Consider the following 13,475-nt stretch of genomic DNA (forward strand, 5'->3'; position numbering starts at 1 on the left):
TGTGACCCGGTGGGCGGGCCGCCGCGCTCGGCGTCCAGCGCTGCCGACTCTCCGCTGCCGGGTGAGTCTCGCTCCTTTGTTCTCCCCAGCTTCGCACCGCGCTGGGGGGCCTCCGGGGGGTGCGCCCCTGATGGCTACAGCAGCGGTGGGGCCGGGAGCCTCGGCGGCCCCGGCCCGGGCCTCGGGCGGCAGGACAGCCCCGGGTTCCCGGGAGAGGGGTGGCGGGGGACGGTCTCCACGCGGGGACCAGATTTTCGGTCGCAGAATAGAAGAAAAGGGCTTTGTGTGGTCACAGCTATCTCTTTGTAAATATTTGGCCAACTAAGCTGAGTGGTTAAGTTCTCCTCCTGTTGGAAGTTTCTTGGAATGTGTTTCCCTTTTGCAAGGGGCTTCCCTGACTTTCGGGAGGGCCCGGAAGAAATGCGAATTGGCCACCGCTTTCGCTTAAAATCGCTCAGCTCAGACGCCCACATCATCAGCCCTTGGGCTCCTGAAGACGGCGGAGATTAGTTTCCACCGACACTAGAAATGCAGGGTGCCGGTGGCACCGTGATCCGGGAAGTCACTGCCGCCTCTGGCTCTGGATTCCTGGGATGTCCTCGGGGTGTGCAGGGAGCGAGCAGGCAGGGTGTCGCTGGGGGCTGCTGTGCGTGTGCCTTCCTGGAGAGTGGAGAGTGGGTGTCCGCCGTCCTGAGCCGTGTCCCTGAGCAGGGCAGGAGGGCTTTTCAGCCGAGCTGGGACGTTGGGGGAACCTGAGATCAAAACCCCCTACAGTGGGAGAACCCTGAGACCAAAACCCCTGCGGCCAACGCTGAATGTGGCCCTGGCACCAAAGCAGGGCGGGACAAGGTGCTTCGGAGGCAGTGCCATCTGTGCCGAAACTCCCTCCCTAATGTCCCCTGGGGACTGCCACGGCTCAGCCTGCTGCACTTCATCCCTGTCCCTTCTCTCTCCTTTCTGATGTGGAATCTGCTGCATTTTTCTCCGAGGTTCAGGGAGCATCTCTCTGCTCACCGAAGAGAAGTTTGAGGTCCTTTGCTTGAGGGACATGTGCCACCCGGAAGCGGGCTGCGCGGTGGGTTTCTGGCAGATCTGTTCTGGACAGCACCATCGCAACTGGGTTTGGATCCCACACAGAAAACCCATTAGAGGAGGAGGAGGAGGACGTAGAACAGTCCCTCACGGTGGGGTGTGGTTCTCCGCCATTCATTGTTGCTCTACCTTGAAACTTAACGGGCCTCCTGGTGTTTACCTAAATGTCATTCTGTTTGGCCTGCTCCTCCTGGCCACCCAAGGGGCTCTTTTTCCGGAAGTAGGAAGAAGAGGGTGTTTGTTTAACCGTCGGGGGTGGGGCCAGCCCCTCTTTGGAGTCCCCTTTGGAGAGGTAGGGTCCTTGCTTCCCAGATCTCTTAGGGGCTGAGCTGTGGCTGCCGGCGGTCTCTGGTGTGGTTCAACTTTTTAGTGCCCGTTTCTGGGGACCTGTGTGGTCGCCGGGCCCCGGCCCACCCTCCTGTTCCCTGGTCATTTCTGTGTTGGGGCACCCGCGACACTGTCATGTGGGCCGCGTTGTGTCTGCTTCACCAGCCCCTGCTGCTGTGGGCGGCCGTTGCAACCATGATGGGGCCACGTCAGCTGGCGCGTGGGGAGGACCTACTGTGCGCGTGGTAGGGGATGCGGGGCGTTCTGACACGGAGGAGACAGGACTTCTGCCCCAGGGGCCCTGTGCTGGTGGGAAGACCGTACCAAGTGCCGTGGCCCGACCACCGCCCCAAGGCAAAGGTGGGCCTGTGGGCGCAGATCCGCTGCCCTGGACTTCAAGGACAGGAGCCCTGCACCCATCTGGGCAGCCACAGTCTCCGTCGGCTGAGTCCCCACCCCCAGCCTGGCCTCCCCGACTTCCTGTTGTGCCACAGGCTGTGCTGAGCTCTCTTGTCAGATAGGGTGAGGCCCCTGCAGCCCCCACCAGCCTGGGGCAGCACTTCCCTGCTGGTGTCAAAGGTCTCAGGCTCTTTAAGAAGCTGGTCACCATGGTCACTGTGGCCAGCGCACTTCCGTTATCTGATTCCCTGCACATTTCAGCCTGTGCCGGCTTTCCCATCCTTCCCATCCCACCCCGGGTGTTTCTGGGCTTCCGCCTGCTCTCACTGGCCGAGTGTGTGGGAAGAACGACTTTATGTTAGCCTATGAGGGTAAGGGCTGGTGCTTGCTCAGTGCTCACCCCACACCCCTGCCTGGGTGAGCTTCAGGGACTCCCCCCGGCCCCCACCGTAGCATACGTCGTCCACACCAGCTGGGCTTTGGGAAGGCGTGGGGGCCGGACGTGGCCTGGGGCTGGTGACCCTGGAGGGTCTTTGGGGAAGATGCTTCCTGCAGAACGCGTGGGCCTTGGCTGGGCCCCCATCCCCAGCCTCTGCCTCCAGCCCTGAGCTTCGATTGTTTGTTGAGCGCCAGCCTGGTTCCCGGACAGGCAGGGACCTGCCCCCGCGAGCTCCGTGGAGCCTTCGGAAGCCTTCCCAGGAACGCTCCCCGGGCGAGTTTGTTTTACGAGGAATCGGCTGGGTCGGTGTGGGTCTAATTACAGGCCAGCGAGGGTCCCTCTTGCCCCCGCCTGCGAGGTGGGGAGGTTCTGGCACACTCGGCGCCCCAGATCTCTGCCTGCCCAGCTCTTGGGGCTCGTTAGGAGCCTTGTGGGAACCTGCACAGCGGTGGGGGGTTGCCCTACAAGACTCAGCCTCTTTCTCTTCTCTTTCCTCGCACTGGGAACCGCACCCTCCCCCCCAGGCTCTGAGGGGTGCAGGAAGAGAGGGGCCCTGGCACCCTCTAGAGCTCCCCCATGGACCTCCAGAGCGGAGTTAAATGATCTGCCCGCTGGGGAAGGGGCTGGGCCTCAGTTTTGCTGGGGGGTGGTTGTTGCAAAAGGCCTGAAAGATGAGGTGACAAACCCGTCAGCCCCCTCCCTGGCCAGCTGCCAAAATGCAATTTGTAAATGCTTTCATTCAGGCTCAGTAACTAGATGGTGGGTAGAAGCACCCTGAAATTTCTTGTCCCTCTCCTAAAGCTGGAGGCAGGGCACAAGGCTGCACTTGGAAGCCCAACTCCAGATTGGGCCTGGGGGGGGCGACGTTGGAGTCACCAACACTGACCCCTGACCCATGCATGGCCTTCAGGAAGGAGGTTCACGGCTGCTGTGGGGCCCCCTGCTCTGTTGGTGAGCCTGGCTTGCAGCAGCCCCTTCCCGGGCCTGTGCCCCCCGCCCCCCGCAGGGCCTGCCACCCCCAGCCTGCTCAGTGGATGCCCAGTGACTGGTCATCTGAAAGGTCACTGAACGGTTGTCCTTGCCTGTGTCCCCAGTGGAATGTGCACAGAGGTCCGCCCTCCTTCCAGATCCTTATCTCTTATCTTATCTTCCAGGCTTTGTCCCAGGTGCCTGTCACCAGGGACCAGAGGGACCAGGAGATACGGGGACAGACTCAGTCCTGAGCCTGTGCCCGTGTCCTCTCTCCCACTAGCACTTAGGTGGTGACTGTGTTTTCCTGGTCTCTGTGTCCCCGTGTGATAAGTGCTTGCACAGCTGAAGTCTGAATGAATGAATGGTGACCACAGATTTTCAACTTTTATCCAAGTACTTTGTGGTTTCTGTGAGCATGGTGGCTCTGCCTGCGCTGGGCGCCGGGTCTCCTTGGAGCGCTTTAAGGAAACAGGTGGAAGAGCAGCGTTTCTTCTGGGATTCCAGTGCGTCCCCCCGGCCCCGCTTCCCCTCCCCTGTGAGTAGTGGGGTCCCTGGGATGGCACCGATGTCCCTTGTGCCTCATGTTCCTGGCCGGAGGAAACCCGGCCCATTGCCGGGGTCGTCTGTGGGCCCTGAAGACTGAGGACAGGCTGGACAGTGGCCCTGCTGAGTGGGGGGAGAATTGCTGTTGTCTGTAGCTGGGGGGCCGGGCGGGGGACACAGAGAGCCGCGGAGGAGGGGCCGCAGCCCCCCCCCCCCCGGAGCACAGGGGAGCTGTGTGCGGGGCAGGTGCGGCCTCCTGTCCTCCTGGCCTTGCTCCCCGGCACCAGGGCCCGCGGTGGGCGAGGGCGCAGTGTTGGAGCCACCGTGGCCAGGCGCAAAGCACACGCTCTGCTGATGTGTCGCTGTTGTCCACCGTCCCGTGGTTCCGCTGTCAGAGTCCTCAGCGCTGGGCCCGGGGCCAGGGCCAGAACCCCACGGCCAGTACCAGGCCCCAGTGACCAGCGTGGGCTTCCCGATGACCTAGTGAGACCACAGCTGAATGAAGCCACCATGGAGCTGTCCCGGTGACCGGGCAGATCTAAGCCGTGGGGTTCTCAGACTCCTGCTTGTCCTCGTGGACTCTGTGGCTCAGTGAAATGGGGACATCTAAGAGGAAATTTGATGGTGGCTGCACAGGGCCTGGTGCTGCTTGACATCTGGTGGCACAGCGTCACCTGCTCTTATCTGCAGAGTCAAGGCCCTTGGCCCCGGCTGCCCATGGAGAGCCCCACGTCCAGGCTGGTCCCGTGGGACCTCTGCCAAGCCTCCGAGCTCCTGCTGGCCCAGCAGGCCGCTGGTGGAGAAGCAGCACTGCAGGGACCATGCCTCGGGCCCCCCGCCCTGGCAGGGAACTTTGCTGCAGCCGCCCCAGCTCCCCCAGAGGTGCCGCATTCCTGAGGGGTCAGCTGGGTGAACCTCGCTGTGGGAGGCCCAGAGGACCTGAGCTGGGCGTTGAGTGAGTTTGGGGTCAGGCGCTGGGCCTTGGCGGGGCACCCTCTGAGCCTCTTCTCTAGGGAGGAGGGCGGGTCCCGGTCCCAAGTCACATCCTCAAACCCTCTAGCCCAGAGTGGTGAAAAGGCAAGCCCCCTCCTCTTGCCTTCTGGAATAGTCCCTAGTGGTGGAAACGTGGTCCACACTGAATTTCCTACATAGTGGGGTTCAGCCCACACTCCAGGGGTGGGAGGGGAGGTCTGGGTGGTCCTCAGCGTGCCCGTCCCTCCGAACGTGGTTCACTCCGGGCACCGCTGGGCTCGGTCAGTGAGCAGGGAGGTCACTATGAGGCGTTTAGTTGGTGACTTAAGGAATAAATGACTTGTTTGTTATAGACAATTAATTGGAGAGTAAATGAGGTTGAAGCTGACTCCGAGCCATGTCCACTGTCCGCCTCGCCCCAGGCCAGCGCGCCCCATGCAAATCCATGTGCTCGCTGCCCTGTGGCCCCGGCCAGAGCCCCCTGGACCCGCCCTGAAGGGGGAGCTGGGCTTTGTGCCTCCACCTCCTTAGAGGGGCCGCAGGAGTCCCCAGTGAGGGCCATTGTAACATCTTCCGGTTGGTGTCCTCCGGCTCTCCAGGAACGTATCGGGTTCATGGCACAGCCGCTGTCTACCCCCTAGTGTCTTCCTCCTGCTTTTGCTCGCTCAGCAGAGCCCAGCGAGGGTGGGAAGGTGTCTGGGTGGTGGCTGGTGGAGCAGGGCCTCCGCCCCGCAGCTCAGCCCCTCCCCGCCGCCCTGCACCCAGTGTGGGCCCCTCCTGGCTGCTTGGCGCCCCAGCGGGGCTGAGAGCCCTTGAAGGCAGCAGGGGTCGAGGGTCGGTTCTGAGAGAGCAGAGCCTCGGGGTGGGGCCTGGCATCCCGGTGGGGCTTGGTGGCTCTGGATGGAAGGTGGAAGGTCGGGGAGCAGAGGGAGGGCGTGTGGCTCTGGCGAGGGTCCTGCGGAGACAAGAACGGCAGGAAGAGGAGCAAAGACTTCACCGTGGCTGCCGCTGTGGCCTGTCTGCGTCAGGAGCCCTGGCCCAGGTGCCAGCCTGGCCTCTGCTAACCAGGCCACCGCAGGACGCCGGGACTGGGCCCGCGTCAGGAGCCCCTAAGAACTCAGTAAAGTCAGTCGGTGCAGGGAGGCGGCGCCCGCGTGGCTGGGTGAACGGCTGGGTCCTTTTACCAACCACGTGGCCTTAGATGTGCTCCTCGCCCTCTCGCAGCCACCTTCTGTCTGAGAAATGGAAAATGGTGGTTCCTGCTTCGTGAGGACGTGGGGAGGTGAACAGCCGCGGCGCAGCACGGGGCCGGCACAGAGTGTGCCCGGTGTGTGTCACCCGCCGTGGCTGCTGCAGTTGCCCAGTCCCGCTGTGTGGCAGCCCTGGGCCGAGTGTGTGGGGGACATGCAAGATGGGCCTTCCGGAAGCTTCTGATTCACTTGGGTGATGAGCACACACCTGGTTCTCAGGTGAGACGCCCCCGGGAAGGCCAGGACTCAGCAAAGGCTGCGTGGCCCAGGGGCACGTGGGATGCGTTCTGGGCCCCCCGAATTTTGCCAGAGATCTGGGAGGATGACCCCTCCGATGCGGGGACAGGGGGAGGGCGGCTCCGCATTCCGGGTGTGGGGGCAGAGGAGGGACTCCAGGGGTGTGGGCCCCCGTGTCTAGGAGGTGGCGAGGGAAGCCTCGGTGGCCCCACACCCGAGCCTGCTCCTGCTGCTCCTCAGGCCACCTGGGTGCTGCCACCCCTGGGCCCCCCCCCGCCGCCAGCTGCTGCGGCCCACCTGGGGTGAAGTCCTTGGCCCTTCCCGCCCTTCCCAGTGTCCTCCCCCAGGGCTAACGTTGACCTGGACCACCTGGTCCTGTCTCCCCAGACTCCTGGGACCAGCTCCAGAGCACAGCCCCGGCCAGGCCCCTGTGGGCCGCGGAAGGAGAAGCAAACGCATGACCTCTCTGTGCGTGACTCAGTTTCCACATTCTTCTGTGCTGCCCTTTCGTAGGCTTATGGGGAGACATGACTCAGAGAAGGGAGGCTGGTCCCCTGAGGGGCCCAGGTGTTGGTGGGGCGGGGACAGGGCAGCCCCCCGACCTGGGTACACTGAGCTGGCTCTGCCCCAGGCCACGGTGGGGCTCTCTGGGGTCTGCTGGGGAGGACGGAGCTCATGGCACCATCCAAGTTTAAAGTTACGATTAAACCTGAGCCATCCAGAGGCCTGTGCCACCCTGAAAGTGGAGCTCCCTTGAATCTTCTCTCGTCCATTGAGGCTCCTGGCTGGCGTTGTTGGGGTTTGGGATATGGGGAGGGAGAGGGCTTGGGCTTCTTCCGGATTTGGAGTGGGTCCCGCCGGAGATGGCCCAGGAAATCCCAGGTCTGCGCCCCCCCCACACTGCTGCTGCTCCTCTTGGCCCTGCTGGGCAGCCCCCACTCCTGGCGCCTTCAGTAGGGGACATGGGGACCTGCCAGGGCAGGGACCTGCCAGGCCGGGGTCCTGGCTGCCGCTGCCGTGCACGGCTGGTTCTGGAGTACCGGGAGTGGGGTGTAGAGCGGGGTGTCTTGGGAGCCGGTTTTCCCCTCTTGTCCCTCCTGCCCAGAGACGCTGGAGACGAACTGAGTTGGACCCTTCCAGTTTCTGACCGGCTGGATTTTTTATTGCCACCCCCGCCCCCGCCCGTCCTTTCAAGTTGGGGTTTATGGCTTCCTTCTTTACCTAAAAGGAGTCGTTCTGGGACTTAACGGATCCAGAGCGGGGCACCCAGGGCCCATTTAAAACCCCCCGACGAGTCCCCCGTGTCCATTGCAGGGTGGGGGAAGGGAGTGGTGCCAGGCCGGGGACCCCCGCCCGCCCCTGACTGCAGGCCTGAAGGGGGTGCATGGAGCCGGGTGCCATCGGGATGCCTGGCAGCGTCTCCGGAGGCTGGGGACACCTGGGCAGGGGGGCACACAGCTCGCAGCTCTTTGCTGCTGTTGGTTTTTTTAATAATAGTTTTATTCAGCTGTGATTCACATGCCATAAAATTCAGGTCTTCAAAGTACACAACTCAGCGGTTCCAGTCTGTTCACAGGGTCACTGAACAGAGCCAGCAGAAGGTGTGTGTGTGTCCACACGTGCAGATAAAAAGATTTATAAGGAATCGGCTCACCTGATTGTGGGGGTTGGCACATGCCAAGATTTGCAGGGTCAGTTGGCGAGCTGAGTCCGAGGGGGCTGCCGGTGTCCCGCCCCACGGCTGGCAGGCTCGAGACCAGGCAGAGCCTGTGTCAGTTCGCGTCTGAAGAAGGCAGGAAAAAGCGTATGTTCTAGTTTGGAGGTACCAGGAGGCAGAATTCGTTTGCACTCCAGGGAGGGCCAGTCTTTTTGGTCTATCTGGGCCTTTGTTAACAAAATCGCAAAGGCCTGAATAGAGCAAAATCCATTCGAGGAAAGCAAAACCTTTTCCTTCTGCCCGTTTCAGAGCATTGGCTGGGACCGTATGAATTAGGCCGACAGAGAGAGATTGGCGGAAGAAAAGCATGTCAGTACGTGTGACGTAGGTTTGCCTGGCACGGGAGCCTTCGCGAGGAAGCGAAGACCCAAAGAAATTTATTCTGGGTTTGACGAAGAGCAGGACATCGTGGGAAATGTGATGGGATGGAAGAGTGTGGGCTCGGAGCACAAGCTGGGGATGCGTCCGGATCCCTCTCTGAGCCCCCCATCTTCAGAAAGAAGGGGGCTCCTTTCCCCTGAGTGTAGGGGGGGTACCTCTCACATGAGGGCTTGTGACCTGCTTCGGAGAGGAGGAGGTCAGGGAGTGCTGACATTGCTCACATTCCTTCAGCTGACAATATTCAGTACGCCCAGGCACCGTATTTTGGGGTAGCCTGTTCTGAACCCTGCTGATTGGACGAGGCCCACCCACATTAGGGAGCGAAATCTACATTACCCGGCTTACCCACTTAAAGGTTAAACTCATCCGAAAGCACCTCATAGACACAGCCAGAGTAGTGTTTGACCAAATATCTGGGCACCCCATAGCCCAGTCAAGTTGACGTGAAATTAACCATCACCACTGTCTAATCCCAGCACACTCCGTCATCCCGAAAGAGCCCCCGTACCCACTGGTATTCAGTCCCCATTACCAACTGCCCCCCCAGCACTTGGCAACCTCTAATCTGCTTTCTGCCTCTACGAATTTACCTATTCTAGATACTTGATATAAATGGAACCACAAAATGTGTGGCTTTTGTGTCTGTCTTCTTTCACTTGGGGTAATATTTTCAAGGCCCCTCTGCATTGTGGCATGTGTTCGTACTTCGTTCTTTTTTGTGGCTGAGTAATGTTCCCCTGTGTGGATAGACCACATTTTCTTTCCCCCTTCAGTGGGTGATGGCATTTGGTCTTGTTTTCACTTTTGGGTGTTGTGACAAGCGCTGCAGTGAGTGCCGGCGCACAGGTTTTGTGTGAACGTGTGTTTTCATCTCTCTCGGGTGACGGCCGGGTCGTGCGGCTCAGCAGACCTGCCTTTGGCCGGTGCCAGGCCTGGCGGGGGTGACTGTTGTGCTCCGTCCTGCACTTTTCCCTCGGAGCTTGTGTCATAGCAGGAGGTGCAGCTCTCCCGAGGGCCCGGGGTCCGCAGCGAGGAGCGAACATGGGTGGGGTGGGGCGTGGGGACAGAGTAGCCCTTTGGATCTGCAGCAGGGTCCTGGCGACTAACTCCTAGTGTCCCCTGGGTGCTCAGGGCCCAGAGGAGTCAGAAAGGGGACGTGGAAGGTTTGTACTTTCTGCAGGAGCCCGGGAGGCGTGGGGTGGGTGAGCCAGTTGCAGAGTGAAAGAGGAAGTGGGGTGGAGGGAGTGGGTGGGTTTGGTGACCCACCCCAGTGGGGGGCTGGGGCTGGGGGAAGTGACTTTGTTTTTCTGAGAGGATTTCCCTCCCACCCCCCAGGCCAGCCTCAGCCCAGGGGAGATAGGACCTTCCTGGGGGTGGCCCTTCCCAGGGCCGGAGTCTGGGGGAGCCACGTGCCACAGCGTTTCTGGACTGTTCCATGTGTCACACACAAGGTAATCTGTAAAACGTGTGTGCCGTGCCCACTGTCACTGTAAACCACCACTCGGCATGCCAGGCACAGGCCCCCACCCCGCCCGCATTGCGTGCCCACTCCCCAGCCTGCTGGCTCATGAGGGGTGCAGCCTGGCCGAGCTCAGGCCTAGGCCAGATCCCCTCCCCTTGCCGGGCAGCCTCCCGGGCCCTCCCTGTCTCTCCCTGTACAGGGAGAAATTAACATATGAATGTGGCTCCTTCCCGGAGCTGCGGGCTGGAGGGGGCCTGGGAGGGGACAGGCTCCCACCCTGGCTGCCAGGTCCTATCTTGGCTGCCTGAGCCACCGGCCACTGAGTGGAAGAAGCCCGGCACTTCTTCCCGGAGGTCACCCGTCCACAGTAGGTCAGCCCCAGGCCCTGGGTCCTCAGGGGAGTGGGGGGGAGGAGGAGGGGGAGAAGGGGAGGGTGGAGGGTGGGCTGGCCCAGCAGGCCTGTGGGATCTGGGCAGCGGGAGACCCCCTCATTTAACTTTGTCTTTGCAGTGTTTGTAAGAACACAGTATTACTGCAGTTCAGCTGCTTTGGTCTGATTTCCAAAGTCTCAGCGGCTTAGGGCGTGCAGACTCCGCGGAAGGCAGGAGGGGACGCCTTAAGTGGGAGCGGCTCGCAAACTGTGAAGTGCTGTCCACAGTCAGCCCAAGGGCCGGTGCTCCTTTGGTGCCCAGCTAACAAACCCAGTTTGCCAGTTAGCTGGGTCCCTCTGCAGCGTGGGCTGGCCGTGTGTCGCGTCTCCTGCTTTTCCTGTGGGACGACAGATGGGTGGGCACTGGGGACAAGTCACCCTCGGGCTGTAAAGTCCGACTCCCAGCTGGTGTCTCCGAAGACACGGGCTTGGTGGTGTGTGTTCCAGGCAGCACCTGGTGACCAGGGACTCCTCCTCAGCGTGGGCAGTGGCCCGGCCAAGGTCTCAGTGTCTGGACTCAGTGGGGTGTCCCCTTGAACCTCCGGCCACCGGCCCTGCCTGTCCTGCCGCCGGAGCCCGTACTGTGTCTGTGTTGCTCCATCCCGGGAGGGTCCCCAGGGCCTGAGTCCAGCGCCGGCTTAGGGAGCAGGAGGGGGTCGGGATTACGGTCCCTGGCCACAGGCCAGCTAGGCCACCCAGTCCCTGCCCCACGGGGCGTCGCGTCCCCCAGTGACCATTTCCTGAACAGCCCCCCTCAGCTGTCCCAGGACATCCGTCCATCCGTCCTTCCTTCCGCCTCAGTGCTCTGTGGCTCCGCAAGGATGATGGAAACCGGAAATCGTTAACAGCTCATTCACATGCCACCACACACCGAAAGCCCGGGGGAGCCGTGGGAAAGGACGCTGGCCAGCGAGGCCCCACGGAGGGAGCAGGCATCACCTGGGTGGGCCAGGGCGGGGGGTGGGGGAAGGCCAGCGGTGACTGTTGGTTCATTCATTCGCGAGGGCATCTTACTGGGCGTGTCCGACGTGCCCGGTTTCCCGAGCAGGAGCGAGACAGACCCAGGGAGCCCCCACCCAGTGGGGAGCGTGTGGGCTGGGCCAGGGGAGGGCACGGAGGGCCCCGGGATGGAGTCGCATCCTGGGAAGACCAGCCAGCGGGAAGGACAGCAGGGCAGGGAGGAGCTCTGCGGGCATCCTGCTGAGAGAGCTGAAAGGTAGCCAGGTGGTGCGTGCTAGAAACTGGAGAGCTGGATGGGGGCGTGTGTTTTATTAACAAAGCCTTTGAGCATTTACTGTGCCAGGCACCGGACTATGTGCTTTGTAAATATCTCATTGGATCCCCAGCATGAGGCACAGAGAGGTTAAGTTACTTGCTCAGGGTCCACAGCATGTTAGTGGTAGAACAGGATTCCACCTCCCAGGTGCGATGGAAACCAGTCATGGTTTCACACAGGGAAATGATCCGATCGGTGTAGGTTTTAAACCGTCCCCCTGGTGCTTCGAGGAGAAAGGACTGGGTGGAGGTGGTTAACGGCAGTGGCTTGCAGTGCAGATGGCCCTGAGCTGGGCAGCCCAGCGACCACCTGGAGATACAGTGGGTGAAAGCTGATGGACTCTGGGGTACCGGAAAGGGGGTGGGCCCTGGGTTTCTGGCTGGAATAACTGGGATGGGGGAGGCCTAGAGTCTGGGGCATGTTCAGTTCGAGATGCTTTTCCGACACCCAGACTTGAGGATGGCAGCGGCCGTGCCACCCAGGAGAGCAGAGGGCCTGGCACAGTGGGGCCTGGGGACAGGCTGCAGCATCGTAACAGCCACAGGAGCCGCCAGGTTGGTGCGTCAGAACCTCGGGCCACGCTGCAGGCGGCCGGGCAGGTGGGGCTGGCTGGCGAGGGCCACGCACACCTGCTTCTTCCTGGTGCCCGACCGCCCTGGGCTGGTGCCTGTGCACTGGCAGCATCCGCCGGGCATGTTCCAGGGGCGACAAAAGTGGCCGGCCCGAGGCGGTCCCCGCACGCTGCTGCTTCCTGGGGAGAGCCTGGGGTAAGGGAGCAGGAGCCTCCCTGGGGGGGCCACATCCGTCCACCCGGCTGCCGTCTTTCCACCCTTCCAGCCATCCACCCACTCACCCATCCCACTGTCCGTCCGTCCCCATCCTCACATTGGAAGTCACCAGGCTGTGCGCTCGGAAGGTGCGTCATGCACTTTCACAAGGCTCCTCCACTCAGCTGATTGGTGCCCGTGGGGGAGCAGGGAGGCGGGGGGGGGGGGGTCTGTGTTCCAGACGCTCTGCTGTGAGGTGGGCCCAGTCCAGGTGGGCTGCCTACACAGGTGAGACTTAGGAAGCCACGTGCCATGTAAGGGCCCTGCGGGGTCCCAGGCCGATGGCCGGCACTGTGGGCCCACTGCTTCCAGCCCTCCTACTCCCCACCCTCCTGGGTAGGAAGACCCCCGGGGCAGGGCCTGGAGATGGGGAGAGAAAACGGCTCCGGGGTCCCACCTCTCCCTGCCCAGAGCGGTGCTGCCTGGATGGGGGCACCTGATGTTGCCACCCTCCCCCACCGCCCCCGTCCCCCGAACCTTGCCCTGTGGAATCAGACTGTGCAGGAGATGTCTTCCTCCCTCCGTTAGGGGTCATGTGGTCAGCCTCCCACTCAGGGCCTAGGAATGTGCCCCTCCCTGCCCTGCCCCTCCCTGCCCTGCCTCAGCCCCCTGCTCCCTGAAGCAGCCTGGGCACTAGGCAGCCTCCGCCGTCCCCAGGGCCTGAGCTGATCTGCGCAGGACACGGCAGTTGCTTGATGTCTTTGGGGGAAAAGCTTTTTCCCCACTCAGCTCCGGTAGGGGACACCCTGCTGCACCCCGGAGACCCTTGTCTACTTTGTGTTATTTCAGATGATTTCATAAGTTGGGGCGGGCAGAGCCCCCAGCCCTGCCTGCGTGTCACCACTGGGCTCTGGTGTATATCTGCTGACAGCCCCGCTGATAGGAGAGGGGGCAGGGCGGGGAGGCTCTGCCCCCCAGGGGGACATCCCAGATAAGAGGAAATTCTGGCCTGCAACCCATGGCCAATGTCCACCGTCCCTGGGGGAGGAGCTTTTCTTTTTAACTTTGCAGATATTTGCCAAGAACTAACGGAATCTCTGTGGTCATTTGGCCACTTTGGAGGCAGCCGGAGGGCTGGCAGGGGCTGGATCTCGCGATTGCTTTGGGGTGGGGGCCGCTCCTGCTGGAAGGTTCCTGGGGTGGGAGGAGGC

General features: G+C 62.0%; 1 protein-coding gene across 9 annotated transcripts in view; it reads left to right on the forward strand.

The window, feature by feature from the left end:
• SEPTIN9 (septin 9) overlaps positions 1–13,475 on the forward strand; it is a 156,409-nt gene that overhangs the window by 120,725 nt on the left and 22,209 nt on the right. The window contains exon 1 of one of the 9 annotated variants that reach the window (XM_045569547.1): positions 2–61. The exons of 7 other annotated variants lie outside the window; for them this stretch is intronic. Coding sequence is in view for 1 of the 2 variants with exons in the window: in XM_045569543.1 (XP_045425499.1) it covers positions 2,174–2,189 (16 nt within the window). In the remaining variant the exon portion in view is untranslated. Of the gene's footprint in view, position 1; positions 62–2,096; positions 2,190–13,475 lie in introns of those variants that run through there. One more of the 9 variants, XM_045569543.1, reaches the window with a different exon arrangement.

This window comes from Lemur catta, chromosome 15, assembly GCF_020740605.2.
Source record: "Lemur catta isolate mLemCat1 chromosome 15, mLemCat1.pri, whole genome shotgun sequence".
Lineage (NCBI taxonomy): Eukaryota > Metazoa > Chordata > Mammalia > Primates > Lemuridae > Lemur > Lemur catta.